This window comes from Acinonyx jubatus, chromosome X (genome assembly GCF_027475565.1).
Source record: "Acinonyx jubatus isolate Ajub_Pintada_27869175 chromosome X, VMU_Ajub_asm_v1.0, whole genome shotgun sequence".
Taxonomy (NCBI): domain Eukaryota; kingdom Metazoa; phylum Chordata; class Mammalia; order Carnivora; family Felidae; genus Acinonyx; species Acinonyx jubatus.
Genome location: NC_069389.1, coordinates 20361712 through 20376476, shown reverse-complemented (window position 1 = coordinate 20376476; position 14765 = coordinate 20361712). Strand labels below are relative to the sequence as shown.

Below are 14765 nucleotides of genomic sequence, written 5' to 3'. Positions count from 1 at the left end.
AGTCTGACAAAATCTTGCTAACCACTGAATATAACTGGTATATGAGAGTTCATTATATTATTCCAAGTCCACTTAAAGTTCTCCAAAATAAAATATTCAAAAAACAAAAAATAAAAATAAGCCCAGTAATTTAAATCTTTAAAGAACACCTCCAGCACCCAACACATTCAATACATTCTCCAAAATGGAGTTTGGTACTGCATTAGTACTTTCTCCTCCAGAAAGAACAATTTTCCCTTATAGAATGGCTGTATAAGTTCAAGCAAGTATTGCATCTAAGACATGGGTACAAAAATATGCCCTATTTCTTTACCTCATTCTGATGTGTCTTTGCATTCTGCATTGTCTTCATGCTGAAAGACATGACCACAACTGGAGGAGGACCAACATCTTTAATCACATTCACCAGGTCTGGTTTCAAGGCCACTGCCTCAACTTTACACCAACTCACTGGCGGATTCAAGAGCTCTGAAAGAGAACAGATACAACAGATCAACAGCCATTTGCTGAAAAAGGAAAACTACTATAATTAAGACATCTGTGATTAACTGAGATAGTCTTCAATCCCATATTCTAATAAGAATGTCTTATTACATCATCTAACTAAAAATAAGCTCAATTACTGGATTGTATGCAAAGCCGTGTGTGTGTGTATGTGTGTGCACGCGCGCGTATGTGGGGGTGGGTAGGTGGGGGTGTGTGTACACATATGCTCATCTTCTTGGTAAAAGGTCCACAGCTTTCATCTGATTTTCTGAAGAATCCAGGACCTAAAATAGGTTTAAAAAAAAAAAAACAAAAAACACTACCCTGAAGGAATCACCAAACATTTTTAAGAGATTTGTGAAGACAAAACAGAGTATCACAGATGCAAACACTGGAAAACATCGGGTAATAAACCAAATGAGCACTGTCCCCGTCGGGCAGGGATGCTGCCTCTCCTTCAGGGGTGAGCAGCTCGCTCCGCACAACAGGGGGCCCATCAGCAGGGTGGGAGGTACACGCCAGGAGCGGCACAGAGAGGGATGCGGGGAGGGGTGCGGGCAAAGGCCACCCAGACTCACTAAGGCCTCCCTCCCACCGAACTGCCAGGCACTGCAGCGATGAAGTGGCTCCAAGCATATTCCCTACACTCACTCGAGGAAAACTCTGAGGAAAGAAACACAAAAAAGGACGTGGACACACTGAAATAAATAGACCAGGTCCTTAACTTCTAAAAATCACCCTACTGGAAATTTAACTTTCTGAAGGTAAATTTTTCCTTACGTGGATTTTTTACTTCAAGCCAACAAGGTCCTTTGATCTTTCTGTTCATCAAGAATATTTCCAGGCTGGATGTGTTGGTCCCAAATACATGAGAAAAAGTTTCTCCTTTCAAATCCTGAGGAAGCTGTGGCATTTCAGCCTGAAAAAGGCAAAGAAGAAAAAAAACAACAACCCTTTTTTGTTTAAAACCATTACTTCACATTTTCCGAAGTCTGTATTTGAAATAAACAAAAGCCTCTCTACGAACCACCAGAAGAAATCCCTTTGATATATATGAAATGTAATTTGCAACAAATGAAATCCCAAACAATTCACAGTAGGACAGAAAAACAATTCACAATGACAAAATAATGCATCTTGATGGCACCCATTAGAAGAAAAATAGGCCAAGAAGCTCCCGGAAAAGAGGATTTCTGTCCAGAGCCGTACATGCCTTACTGATAAAGAACAGCTGAGTAAGTACCACTCCATTAGAAGAATGAAAGCAAGAGAGTGGAACTCATTCAAAATGCTCCTAGGGAACTTTTCATCACCACTGTCAGAAACATTTCTTAAAAGTTTCCCTTTTCCGACATTGTGAGATCAAAACTCTAGAACAAAGGTAAAAAGAGGTTAAGGCCCAGTTAATTAACATCCCAGAGCAATGACCTTGCCTATCACGGGAGCAAGAGCAGCACTACAGTGATGCTACGGACGATCCTCTCTCACCTTTCCGCGGCTCAGAAGGGACACTCCAACAGACTAATGATGTGCAACTCCATCATGTGGCCTTCACTCCACTTGACAAGCAGTTGTGCAGTCTCAACTTATTTATTTAAAGATGCATACTTGAAAGCCTGAGACAGGCAGCATAACCAGTGTTCTATGTACTTAAATTAATTTGAACCATTTTCATTATTCATGACTGTAAGTCCACCTCACTGAACTATGGACTTGAGGAGCCCTGGCAATACTCCTAATTGAAAGCCAGCTGAAGTCTCAAAAATAGAGAAATGTCATTCTCAACCAAAACCCAGTAATTTTGACTTACCGCGTATCTAACTTCCAAGTACTCGGATTTTTCTGGAACATCAGGTATCTCAAAAGCATAGTTCTTTTCCACTTGCTGGAGACGGGCGGGGGAAGGGATATGCAAAAAACATATAAAAATAAAAAAAATAAAAAATCATTAACACAAAAACTTCACAAATGAAAATGACAAGCATTCCATGTACAACACGTGCCCCTGTATTCAACAGTGAGGAACCTAGTATCATTATGGAACACAAAGGTAAATGAAGCCAAAAGGGCACCCTTTCCCCCTTTCAACTAGGACTAAAACACCCAGTGACAAAATGCTAAAAAGTTATCTCTTAGACACTAGAGAACTTAGAAATATTTGCATTCAAGAAGGGCAATAAAAGATTTAAAATTTTTATAATGTTAATGTATTAAATCATTTGCTACTCTTTGATATTAACCAATTCCATCTTGCTAGAAAAATTACTAATTAGCATTAAAATTATAGCTCCTATTTACTGAGTGCTTATCAAGCACCAAGGACTGTTCTAATCACCTAACATGAATTAAGTGACTTAACTCTTGCCACAACTCTTGAAATAGGGCCCCATTTCTCAGGTGAACAAACAGGCCCAGAGAAATCACTCAGCTTTTGTCCAAGGTCACACACAACAAAGTGGTAGGGCTAGGACTTAAAGCACAAGCAGTCTGGTCCCAGCACCTATGCTCTTCACCATTATACCACAATATTTTTAGAATTTTAGAGGAATGATCCACCAGCCGTAATTCAAAGCTCAAATAGTTAAGACCATTAACCTTAGCGTCAGCAACTCAATCCTCCCTTTGCTGAAACCACTGTTAAAAAAGTATGCTGGGTTACAGTCCCCTACGATGATGGCTAAAGGTGTCAGTGATATCACTAAAATCAAGGCCAATCAATATGTAACACACAAATAAAAGATTTTTATCCTATCAGAAATAGCACTATAGTCCCCACTGTTTGACTATAACACCTTAACCTTCTGACCAAAACGACTTGCCAGTAACTAATAAAAACAAGATCGGAACAGATTCTTTCCATTTCAGGAAAAGAACACAAAACATGCTGCAAGTACTGGAAACAATTACTTTGCTATGTGTTATCTTTCTATTCAAATTCAAGAAAATTATTTTCTAAGTAAAAAGAATTACTTGTACAAATCTTAACATACTAGCTTTACATTGGTATCTATGAAATCTCCATTCAATGAACTGCAGTCACAAAAAACACATTTTGTACAAAGAAGACATACAGTAACTATTCTGCTAAGTCAGGAAATGAACAAACAACTAATAAACAGAGCTGGAAAAAATTATCACCAAATACAAACCTTGGACTTGAACTTCATAATTTTATATTTTGCTGCTATTTTCTCATCGAATTCATCATAAACATCCTTCATGGTAACTAGAGTTTCTGTTTCTTTTCCTGTATTCAGATCAATTTTCTGCTCTCCCATGGGGAGAGAAGGGAAAGGAAAAAAAGTATCTGTATATGAGATCTTTTCAACAACCAGAAACCCAAGTCTCATTCAATTCTCATCTTCAGCCATTTAAACATTTAAAAGAACACTCTTACAGAGAGATGAATTCAAAGATACAAAGAGACCCCAAAAAGGTACGAAACCCAATGCCTGATTCCTCCCAGTGGCATCATAAAAGCACATCAGATAAAAATGACTGATTCTACAAAATGGAAGAATAGTGTTGTAAATCCTGACCAAGAAGCTTCACAGTTCAGCTGAGATCTCAGGGGATGGGCTGGGGTTGGGAGGGGAGTGTGGGTATTAAGTCCCAATTTCAAAAGGAGGAGCAAATGGAGCTGACCTGGCTGAATGGCTATAGTGGGCACGGTACTGCTACATGCATAGCAAAAGCATGAAAACTGGGCCAAATGCCCTGGGACATTTTAGAGCCATACACTCCCAACCCCGATTAGTATGGAAATGAGGGGTAAGAGAGAAGAAAGCATTATATACTAAAATGCAGACTTTAACACTCTTAACGAAAACAGTTTTACTACATTTCTCTATTTCTCCCAACCTCTAATGGAGCTGCTGACAATCAGTGGTCATCAGGCAGTCAGCAAAAAGGAAGCATCAAGGCTGTGGATAACGACTTGCCAGTAACTAATAAAAACAAGATCGGAACAGATTCTTTCCATTTCAGGAAAAGAACACAAAACATGCTGCAAGTATTGGAAACAATTACTTTGCTGTGTGTTATCTTTCTATTCAAATTCAAGAAAATGTTGAAGAATATGGCTGGTGGCAGAACATACAATGTACTTGGAATTAGAGGCTAACCACTAGCGATTACCGTTTCACGGGGAAGGAAGTAGAGCGTTCGCTCGATGTTTTTCACCATGACACAACAGCTCACGTGGGTTTTGGCAGATTCAATCCAAACTTTGCCAAACAGAAATACCACACCTAAGAGAATAGGAGAAAACCATGAGAAAAGAAGTGTTTCAATTACTCACATTAAAGGCGCAGCGTGAAGGCTCACTGAACGTGTCCACACATTCATGCCTTCATGACACACCATTTTTTATAGTAAATTTGCAACAGCTGCCCACCCCCCAAGCCCAATTCCTTTACTCAGTACTTATGCCACACAACATCACACTAGTAAAACGTGACCGCTGAGATGTCAGGGGGCAGAATGATTCTCCAACCTGATGTAAACGTTTTCCCCAGAATTCGGGATATCCCAGGTAAAGAGAGATAAACTTCAATTACTGGGGAGACATCCCAAGTCTGAGTATCCACACTTGGGGAACTAATGAGACACTCCAGGTTAGTGCAGAAACCTCTGGGGAAGTGGGGAGACATCCCAGGTCGATGTATACATAACCTCAGAAATTAAAGAGATACCCTAGGTCAGTGTAAGGAAAAAACAAACTTCCCTAGAACTGGGACTACCCAGATTCAGAGAAACAAAAAAAAAAAAAAAAAAAAAAGCAAACTATTCTCCAACAAATCTCCTATTGAAACCTCCTGTGGGGGGGCACCTGGGTGGCTGAGTCGGCTGAGCATCCGACCTTGGCTCAGGCCATGATCTTGTGGTTCGTGAGTTCAAGCCCCACATCAGGCTCACTGCTGTCAATGCAGAGCCCACTTGGGGATCCTCTGCCCCCTCTGTCTCTGCCCCTCCTCCCCCACTTGTGCACATGTGTGCTCTCCCTCTCTCTCTCAAAAATAAATAAACATTTAAAAAATTAAAAAATAAAAAGAAACTTCTTGTGAAGTGTGAGAATACTAACTTGCTTTTTAGCACTTGTACTTAGGAATAAAAATTAACATTCATGTATAAGAGTAGCTATGTATGGTGCATCACTATTTTTCTATATGTAAAATCGTATTTGGGGAAAAACATAATAGATCTCATATATCTTATTCTATATAATGATAAGGATGTCATAAGAGAGTTCAACTACTATCTCCTATTTTACCCTTTCTACCTCATTCACTACTTAAATATCTGGATAGGTGGTGCTTATCATGTTCGTTTTTCTTCTATTCCTATTTAAAAAATGATCTAGCAACCAAATCAGCAGACATGCTCCTTTTGAGATTCCCATGTAATGTATACCACAAAGTAAAAACAAGCCTTTCTACATAGACATCAAGTCACTGTTCATGAAAACTGGATATCAAGAAAGGACTCCAGAGGTTTGTCAACCTAAAAGATGGCCACTGTGCAAAATCCCGAGCTCTGTGCATAATTAGACAGCAGTTATCAGCATAGCCACTCAACACAGCCACTTGTCTGAGCACTAAGAAAATTCTGGCACATGCAAAGGCTACTGTTCACAAGGCCAATTACTCCAGTTTCACAAGATAGCTCATCAGTGCTTCCTTTTGTCACTCATTCTAGTGGAAATAAGACCATCTAAAAAATTTCATTTCTGCACATGATTAAAATTCTTAAAAGAGTTGTGTGATTTTCAGCTGGGGTGGGGGGGAGAAGGGGAGAGGGAAGGGAGGACTGTGGGGAATGATTTAAAAAGAAAAAAAATCACAGGAGCTAAGAAAATTAAAAGTCATCCTCACAACAGTGAGAGATGAAGAAACAAAATTCCATGCAAAGAAAAATAAAGACCCTAATATTGGATTCACAGATTCAAATAGCTCATTTTACAGTCAAACTAATATCACACTTCATGCAACACATTTGACACTGTTTATGCCTCATTTGCCACAAAAAGATCATGGTAAACAAAGATTACATTCCCCCCAAAGTTACTAGCTGAAACCAGGTGCAGTCAGGATTATTCAACCTTGAAAAAGTCATAATGAAGACAGGATATCTTCCCATATGCAAAGAGTAAGACTCTTTTCATAATTATGGAGCATTCAGCAATAACTGACTTACTTAGAATCTGTAAAAACGTGAGACACAATAACAGGGTCTTTGGGAGTACTTCGTTTTTATTAGCAGCATTGATTTCACCAAGGCTCAGTGATCATTACCTGCTATCATGATGAAACTGTTCAACCCCCTGAGATTAAAGGACGTCTTTTTTTTTTTTTTTAAGCCGTCCTTTTTAACCCGTTGGCATCAATCACAGAGAACGCAGCTTAAGAAGTGCCACAGAACAGCAGAGTGGACTGTGGGTGAGAAGCCCAGAGCTCTGGCCACTTTATTTTTTGAAGCCTTAACTTCCTTCTCTATAACTAGACCAGACTGCCTGAGGCCTTCTCCAGCACTTGAAATTTCCTTTTACCACAGCATTTGGGAGATAAGCCAATAAGAGACTAGTATCTGTTTCAAATGCAGAATATTTCCCGATAGTGGTTGAAAAGGCCTATCTTTGACTATGGTTAGCACCAGAGATTCAGTAACGATACGTATCATAAATTTGTGGCTTTCCTAATAAAGCCGTGCTTCAATGCCTCGATCTTAACCTCCAACAACTATGACTATAGACAAGCACTAGCCAATAGAAATTTCTGTGATGACAGAACTGTTCTATCTATGCCATCCATGGATCTGGTAGCTACTAGCCACAGGTGGCTATTAAAGCATTTGAAATGTGGCTACTGGCTGAGAAGCTGAATTTTTTTATTTCATTCTCATTACTTTAAATCTAAATTTAAAGAGCTACATGTGGACAGTGGCTACCATAGTGGATGGTTCAGCTCTAAACCTCGTCCTGCGAAACAATGCTGTCGGTTTCTCAGAGTATCAACAAGTAAACAAAAGGTGGAAATAATAAACTCATTTTCACACAGAAAACAAGACTGTTGTTGCTTCAGGTTCTAATCCTTGGCAGTTGACGGTGGGCAACCTGCTGGTTTATACGTGGATTAACCTTGGCCGGCACCGTGTCTCTCTGCATTACCCGTTCTTCCCCCACGCTGCTAGCAAGCTACAAGAGGCAATCTCAACAACAGCACTGAATGCATCTCTGGCTCCCTGAAACCTTCCATGTGCATCTATAGGCCTGTCCACAGCCATGCAGTGTATTTCAATGGACATTTATTCAATACCTACTACATGCTTGGCATTAGGCTGGAAGCTGGTCTAGAGGATTAGGAAAACTTCCAGGAGATGACACACCTGGGCTGAGACAGTGAAGGCATTCCAGTCAAACACCATGAGTAAAGGGACATGGTATCAACAGGAGCAGGTGTATACAGGGAACTATCTCTAGAACACAGAAGTCATACACGGCAGGTGTCAGAAGCCTTCCTGAGGAACTTGGACTTTATGTTGCAGACAGTAGCCACTGAGGTGTGTTTTGGGTTTGTTGTTGGTTTTTTTTTTTTTTTTAACAACGGAATGACGTGGTCAGAGCTCCCCTGCTGAGCAATCGCTCTGGCAGCAATGTGGGGATGACAGCTGAGGGATCCCTCAGGAAGCTATCACAATGGTTTCAGGAGGCAAGCGGGGATCAGAGGTAGAAGACACAAGAAGAAAGAGAAGACAGCGTGTCACCTTGAGAAGGAAAAAACTAACAAGATATGGTGAGGAAAGTGAGGAAAAGGGGCAGTCAAGGCTTGCTCCCGAGTCTCTGGTTTTGATGGGACCATGAACCAAGACAGGGTATCAAATCCAGCACCAAGCGGACCCAGCAGAGAGACTAGCACTGGGAAGGGCAGGCCCACCACATCGCGCAACTCCAGCAAGCCCCCCAGTGTTGAACTCCAGGGAGCGGGAGACACGTGAAGCACATGTGAAAATGGTGTCCCCTGAAGCCGTATGATAGGGCAGGCCTGGGTTTCGGCACTGGATGGGAAATACCTGCTCAGCTGCATGCAACCCCACCTGCCAGTCTACCCTCCACTGGTGAGCAGCAAAGAGGTAGTAGCCAAACAGGTGAGAGGGTCTAACCGAACTGTCTTGTCACAGCTAAAGTAGATACCATTTCTAAGATGGTTGAGATTTTTTTAACAGGGCTTATTCTTTACCTACGAAACCAACACACTGCAGTTCACTACTCAAATGGCTCTGCACCTGTCCCTATGCATTTGCTATGCTGAGGCCTATTAATGCTTCTGCTCCCTTCAGAGAGACTGTTAACAACCTTCCAGTGGATGTCAATGCCTGGTTATCTTTAAGATAAATCTGGCCTACAAGACTGATGGTTAATGCTTACTCCTCTTACTCATTCACTTGCTTCATGGATACTCTATTTTCACTGGATGCAGCCTCCGGGAAACCACTTTGAAAAATACACAGTTGCATCTACCCTCACACCCAGAAATGGATCTGAGTGAAGGCAACTCTGCTTAAGGATATATGTGGTATTTTATATTAATCTGACCTACCTTGGCATGCCCAACCCTGGGGTGAAGAAGGGCTCAAGGAGGACAAAAAAACACTAGAGAGCCTCCTGGCTTTGTCTGAGGCAGAATTCACATTCTCAGTTCATTGGGAGGAGGACCTGGGAACCATCCTCGATTCCTCCTTTCTGTCAGTCCCCATGTCAATCCAGCGACAAATTCATGTCAAAATACATGTGAAATATATTCATTCCTCTCCTCCTCCACAGCCATCACTAGGCCAAGTAACCAGCATGCCTGCCCTGTACTGAATGATCTCCAGGCTCCAGTCTTCCCCTCCCCACACACACACTATTCTCCGCACAGACCTATTTATTCTCCACACAAACCGGAAGGCTCCTGTTAAACAGTAAACCCAACTATATGACTACCACCGCCACGCCACCAGCACTTAAAATCCTCCACTGCAGCCCTCTCCATTCTTAGAGTGAGATCTAAATTCCTCAGTGTGGCTTTCACGGTCCTTCATCACCTGGCCTTTGCCTTTGTCTCCAACTTCATTTTCTACCAATCTTGTCACTGGATTGCTGTGCTACAATCAGACCGGTCTCCTTTCTCTCTCCAGGCCTCTGTGCTCACCAGTTCACCACAATGAAATGCTCTTTCCTCAGCTCAGCACGTGCCTCAGATCTCACCCAATGGTGGTCTCCGAAAACAGGCCTTCCCTGGCCATCCCCCAACTAACTGCCTTCACACCATTTACCAACTTACCTTATTTACCACCCATTTTTCCCCACCCACTCCCACCACAGTTGAATGTAAGCTCCACTGGGATTGGGAATTTGTCCGGCTAGTTCACGGCATCTCACTGCCTGGCATACAGCAGGTATTCAATTTGCTAAATAAACAAATTAATGACTGATTCCATTTAAAAGAAAGCGCATAACTACAACTTCAGATACATCGAAGGTGAACAACAAGCAGATTCCAAAATCACATATAACTGGTTTTCGGAAAACACATTTTTAAGGATTATTCATACCACAGCTCATCTCCACCGGGGTGGCTCACACACTTCACAATGAATGAATGGTGCTCTTTTACTACACATGTATGTGAGGGCAGAGCCTTTGCCAATTATAGTAACTAAAGCACTTAAGGGAAAGGCACCATTCTGTACTAAAGGCGGTTACCATACGTATGATTACCTGGTTGGGTGTACTGATCTTCATAAGCATCCAGCCAATAAAACTGAAACACTTGTTCCTCATCTGCCCCTTTTACCAGCGGGAGGTGACCGGAATCCACTTGGACTTCCTGGGCTGAGAAACTGCTATCATCTTCCTGATCAATGTCCCAACAAGAAACATCTGGGAGGAAACTTCCTCTGCAGAAATCACATATCAAAAACTTTCAAAATCCAACTGAGTCATTTGTAGTGCTACCTGCCAAAAAAGTCATAAAATGCTCTTACAAGTAGGACAAGGGGCCTTTCCCAGGATCTGCGTCATGTTTCACCCCCTCTGCTGGCTCACTCTCTTGGTCCCAAGTCTTGACAGCCATGGGCTCCACATCTACTTCCTCAGCTTCCATAGGTTCATCAAAGTCACCGTCTTCAAAATTCATTGTCCCGGAGTCCTTCTTGTCGTCTATACACAAAGCTGGCACAGACTCTCCTGTAGGCGTCATCACACATTCCCATCATGTAGAGCTGCCATGTAACACAAAGGCCTCCCCCACACGGCAACAGCAGCCTACCCTTCCTCCCACACTGTGCCTGCATTCCTGTTCAATCTCCAAATTGGATGTTTTCTAACTTTTGCTGCTATGGATTCAAATCTTTCACCCTTAAACCTGCTATCACAATACCTTCAAAATTGCCTCCACTTCCTCCTTCAGGGGACCTCCATTCCCGACAGCATTTTGCAACTGCTCAACACCCTTGCAGCTCTGACATTAGACTTACCAGCAAATTCAGCACGTTTAAGGGGAACAGAAGTTAATGGAGGCTCCTTCCTTGAGACAGGGGAAGCAGTTTTTCTTGAAGAAACTGCCTGTAAATATTTTTACATGTTCGGTCAGTTAAACCTGCATAGTATTTTATACTGTCCTACCCTGACCGGAGAAAACGACAGTTCCCATTTATACGACAATTTTATGTATCATTAATGTAACAGCTTCCATTATTTTACTATTACCTAGGTTTACAAAAAAATACTTGTTTCCAGGAAGAAAATTATTGCATTTAGCACAGCTGTAATACCTATAATAAACACATACTAGTTACTAAAAATTTACTATGAAAGAAGCAGGCACATGCTATTTTTGAAATACATGAAACTATACAATCAAAAGGGAGTCCTAATTTAAAACAAAAATCAAGAAGAAATTCAAAAGCATTTCCCTCACATAGAAAAGCAACAAAGTAAGTTTTAAGCAATAATACAAATCAAGATTGAAGGTTTTTCCACTCACTTTACCTTGGGGGTGTGCACAGAGAAAGGATTCAGTGAATCTCCAATGGATCTTTTCTTCTTTGGTATCATTACAGGTGGTAGAGTTATTTGAGGTGTCTTTAAAAGGAGGAGTAAGACAGACATTCACTGCCATGCTTGGCTTACCAGAAGACAGAAAAAGTACATTTCTTCCCCCCAATAAAGCCTAATAAGCAAAGCATTCTTCCTTCCCTGCTCTCCCAGCAGATCTATGTTCATGTACTACAGTTACTATAGCAACAATACCAGACTCACTAGAAAACCAGAACAGATATTAAATCCACCTCTCACCCAATTTTTTCTTTTTACAACTTAACATACTTTTCCCCTACCCCTCCAGGATATTGCATGTAAAAACTGTCAAGCTAGAACTACACAAGTTGGTGTTGTTTTAACGAAGCGTTACTTAGAAAGAAACACACCTCTAAATGAATTTAGTCTCCACGTGTAACAGCCCCAGTGTAAACTCCCAGAGCAGCCGAGCCTGTCTGAGTTGTCTCAGGAACAGCTCACTGCCTCTTCCTTCACTCCCTCTCTGAATTCAAGATGAGGATCTCATGCCTGACTGTGCAGACTGACAGGTTTCAATCTATTTCAGGAACATACACTGCAGCAACTAAACACAAGCAGCGTGCATTCCCAGAACTGACTCGTGTATGTTCTTACTACCTCAAACACATCCCCACGCAGCCCCATCGACATAACTGCATAGCTTGTAACAGCTGGAAACTACTCACCTAAAGTGGTAAGAAACCAATTTGGAGAGTTGTTTGTGTGTGTGTGTGTGTGCGCGCGCATGTGTGTGTTTTGGGGGGGGGTTGTGTTGTCGTTGAATTTTTTGTTTTAAATTCTAGCGGCAGTCTGTTTTGTAAAATTACTGAATTGTTTCTTCAGCCTATGCCCCCCACATATTTGACAACCCCCCGAGAATGACTTACCTCAGTGTTCAGATCTTGGAGAATGTCACCTAGCAGATCATCCTTAGACAAGTCGACAGCTTTCTGAAAAGTATAATTGGAGACAGAATGAGAAAGCCCTGCACTTCACGTTCTCACCCACACCATGTGCCTGTGAAAGGAAGAACCCAACCAGTCAGTCCTTGCCTCTTCAGACCCCACCCTGAGGACTCACCTACCGTTCAGATCTTAACCACCACCTGTGTACATGCAACTCCTAAACCTAGAGCCCCCATCCTGTTTTCACCCTCATTCCGGGAGCCTCCAGCTAATCAATAAAATAAACACCCTGTCCGTTCACTTTTCTATGTCCAAGTTCTAAACAATGAGGTGCCTAAATTCATCTAGAAATACACATCCAACTTCGTGAAAGTGGGAAAATACAATGGAAATATCTGAGCTCAAGAACACTGAGCACCTATTGTCCATACAATCAAATACTAAATTTACTTCTCAAAGAAAAAGACAAAATACAAGGAAACCATGAAACTCACGTCTGCAGTCTTCTTCCCAGCACTAGCAATGAACAGTGACTTGATATTGTTTGGTTTTGTCACCACAGTCTTCTTTACATTCCTCCTGTCTTTAGTACGTGCTTTTTCATCTTTGCCTGTTGGAATACAACTTAGTCATAAACATGTACAACTAAAAGCCTAGTCACCTGCCCTCTGTATAGGAGAATGAAAAGAAAAACATAAAGAATTCAAAATACAAAAACACAGGTGCCTAGCTGGCTCAGTTGGTAAAGCATGTGACTCTTGACCTTGGGGTCATGAGTTCAAGTCCCATGCTGGGCGTGAAGCCTACTAAAAAAGAAATAATACAAAAATATGAGACTTTATACATGGTACACAGGGAAGAATCTTTAAAAGTGGCTTAATTCAGGAAAACTCTGGCTAAATGTTATTATAAAAACTGATGATGGGGGACATGGCTGGCCCAACTGGTGGAGCATGTGACTCTTGATCTCAGGGTTGTGAGTTCGAGCTGCATGTTGGACACAGAGATTACTTAAAAATAAAATCTTACAAAAAAACTGATGAAACACTAAATATCAGGATAAATTACTAAGCAGGACTGTTTAATGGCTATTGTTAGTGTGAACAGAAATCTTTTTAAAAGGTAGGATTTTTTTTTTTGTTTTTTCTCCAAGAGAAATGAAACAACCAAGCTCATCTGGAACCGGAGGATTAGCCTAGCAGCCTTCATCAGATCATCTTTTTTAGTGCTATCCTGATGGCAGGAAAAGTGAACTATGAAGAAATAGGATTACCAATCATGGTAGTGTAGCATCCTAATTTCCATCTTCTGAGGAAGAGCAACCCCCCCCCCACACACACACACACAATATGTTGTAACAACACTAAACGGCACGGAAACATTTTTTCCATGTTTTCTCTTATGGCAATGTGTTAATCACCTACAAACTCTTCTAATACTGCCAGTTTTACTCCCTCTTTCTGATTCATTCCAGAACTCTCTACCTCAAAAAGACCTAGAATGAATAGTTGATACAGTGTGGTGTAAGAATACACACACCAGGGGTGCCTGGATGACTCAGTCAGTTTAGCGTCCAACTTCGGCTAAGGTCATGATCTCAGGGTTTGTAAGTCTGAGCCCCACATGTCGGGCTCTGTGCTGACAGCTCAGAGCCTGGAGCCTGCTTCAGGTTCTGCGTCTCCCTCTCTATCTGCAACTCCCCTAGTCATGCTCTGTCTCACTCTTTCAAAAATAAATAAACATTAAAATAAATTTTTAAAAGAAGATATCCACCAGATGAAATAGAAAATTGAATCCAGAAAAGATTGAATTACTTGTGTAACCTAGCATATAATAAAGGTGGCATCTTATTATCACTGGGGAGAAAATGGACTTTTTAACAAGTAGTGTCGGCTCTCCAATTGTAAAGAAAACAGTACCAACACAAAAAAAAAATCACAGATCAAAAAATTTTTAATGAAAATAGACAAATACTTTCAAGTTCCTTTGTAAGCTGGGTATAAGTATTTCTAACAGATTCAAAATCCATCTGCAAGAAAAAAATTGACAGATTCAATTATACCAGAAACAGGTTTAAAGACAAAACACAAGAAAACTTTTGCAGTGCTTTGCAGATAAAGAACCAATTTTTCTGATTAAAAAAAACTCCTGGGGTGCCTGGGTGGTTCAGTTGGTTAGGCATCTGACTCTTGATTTCAGCTCAGGTCATGACCTCACAGTTCAGGAGTTTGAGCCCCACATCAGGCTCCGTGCTGACAGTGTGGAGCCTGCTTGGGATT

General features: G+C 41.3%; 1 protein-coding gene across 2 annotated transcripts in view; it reads right to left on the bottom strand.

The window, feature by feature from the left end:
• The window catches only part of POLA1 (DNA polymerase alpha 1, catalytic subunit), a 290976-nt gene that overhangs the window by 261674 nt on the left and 14537 nt on the right, over nucleotides 1-14765 (bottom strand). For both annotated transcript variants that reach the window (XM_015085029.3, XM_027054650.2), the window contains exons 5-15: nucleotides 12981-13096; nucleotides 12469-12531; nucleotides 11516-11608; nucleotides 11002-11089; nucleotides 10510-10711; nucleotides 10244-10422; nucleotides 4624-4736; nucleotides 3636-3752; nucleotides 2297-2371; nucleotides 1267-1405; nucleotides 314-468 (exon numbers count right to left, since the gene is read on the bottom strand). In XM_015085029.3, coding sequence (XP_014940515.2) covers nucleotides 314-468; nucleotides 1267-1405; nucleotides 2297-2371; nucleotides 3636-3752; nucleotides 4624-4736; nucleotides 10244-10422; nucleotides 10510-10711; nucleotides 11002-11089; nucleotides 11516-11608; nucleotides 12469-12531; nucleotides 12981-13096 — 1340 coding nt within the window. The remainder of the gene's footprint in view (nucleotides 1-313; nucleotides 469-1266; nucleotides 1406-2296; nucleotides 2372-3635; nucleotides 3753-4623; nucleotides 4737-10243; nucleotides 10423-10509; nucleotides 10712-11001; nucleotides 11090-11515; nucleotides 11609-12468; nucleotides 12532-12980; nucleotides 13097-14765) is intronic.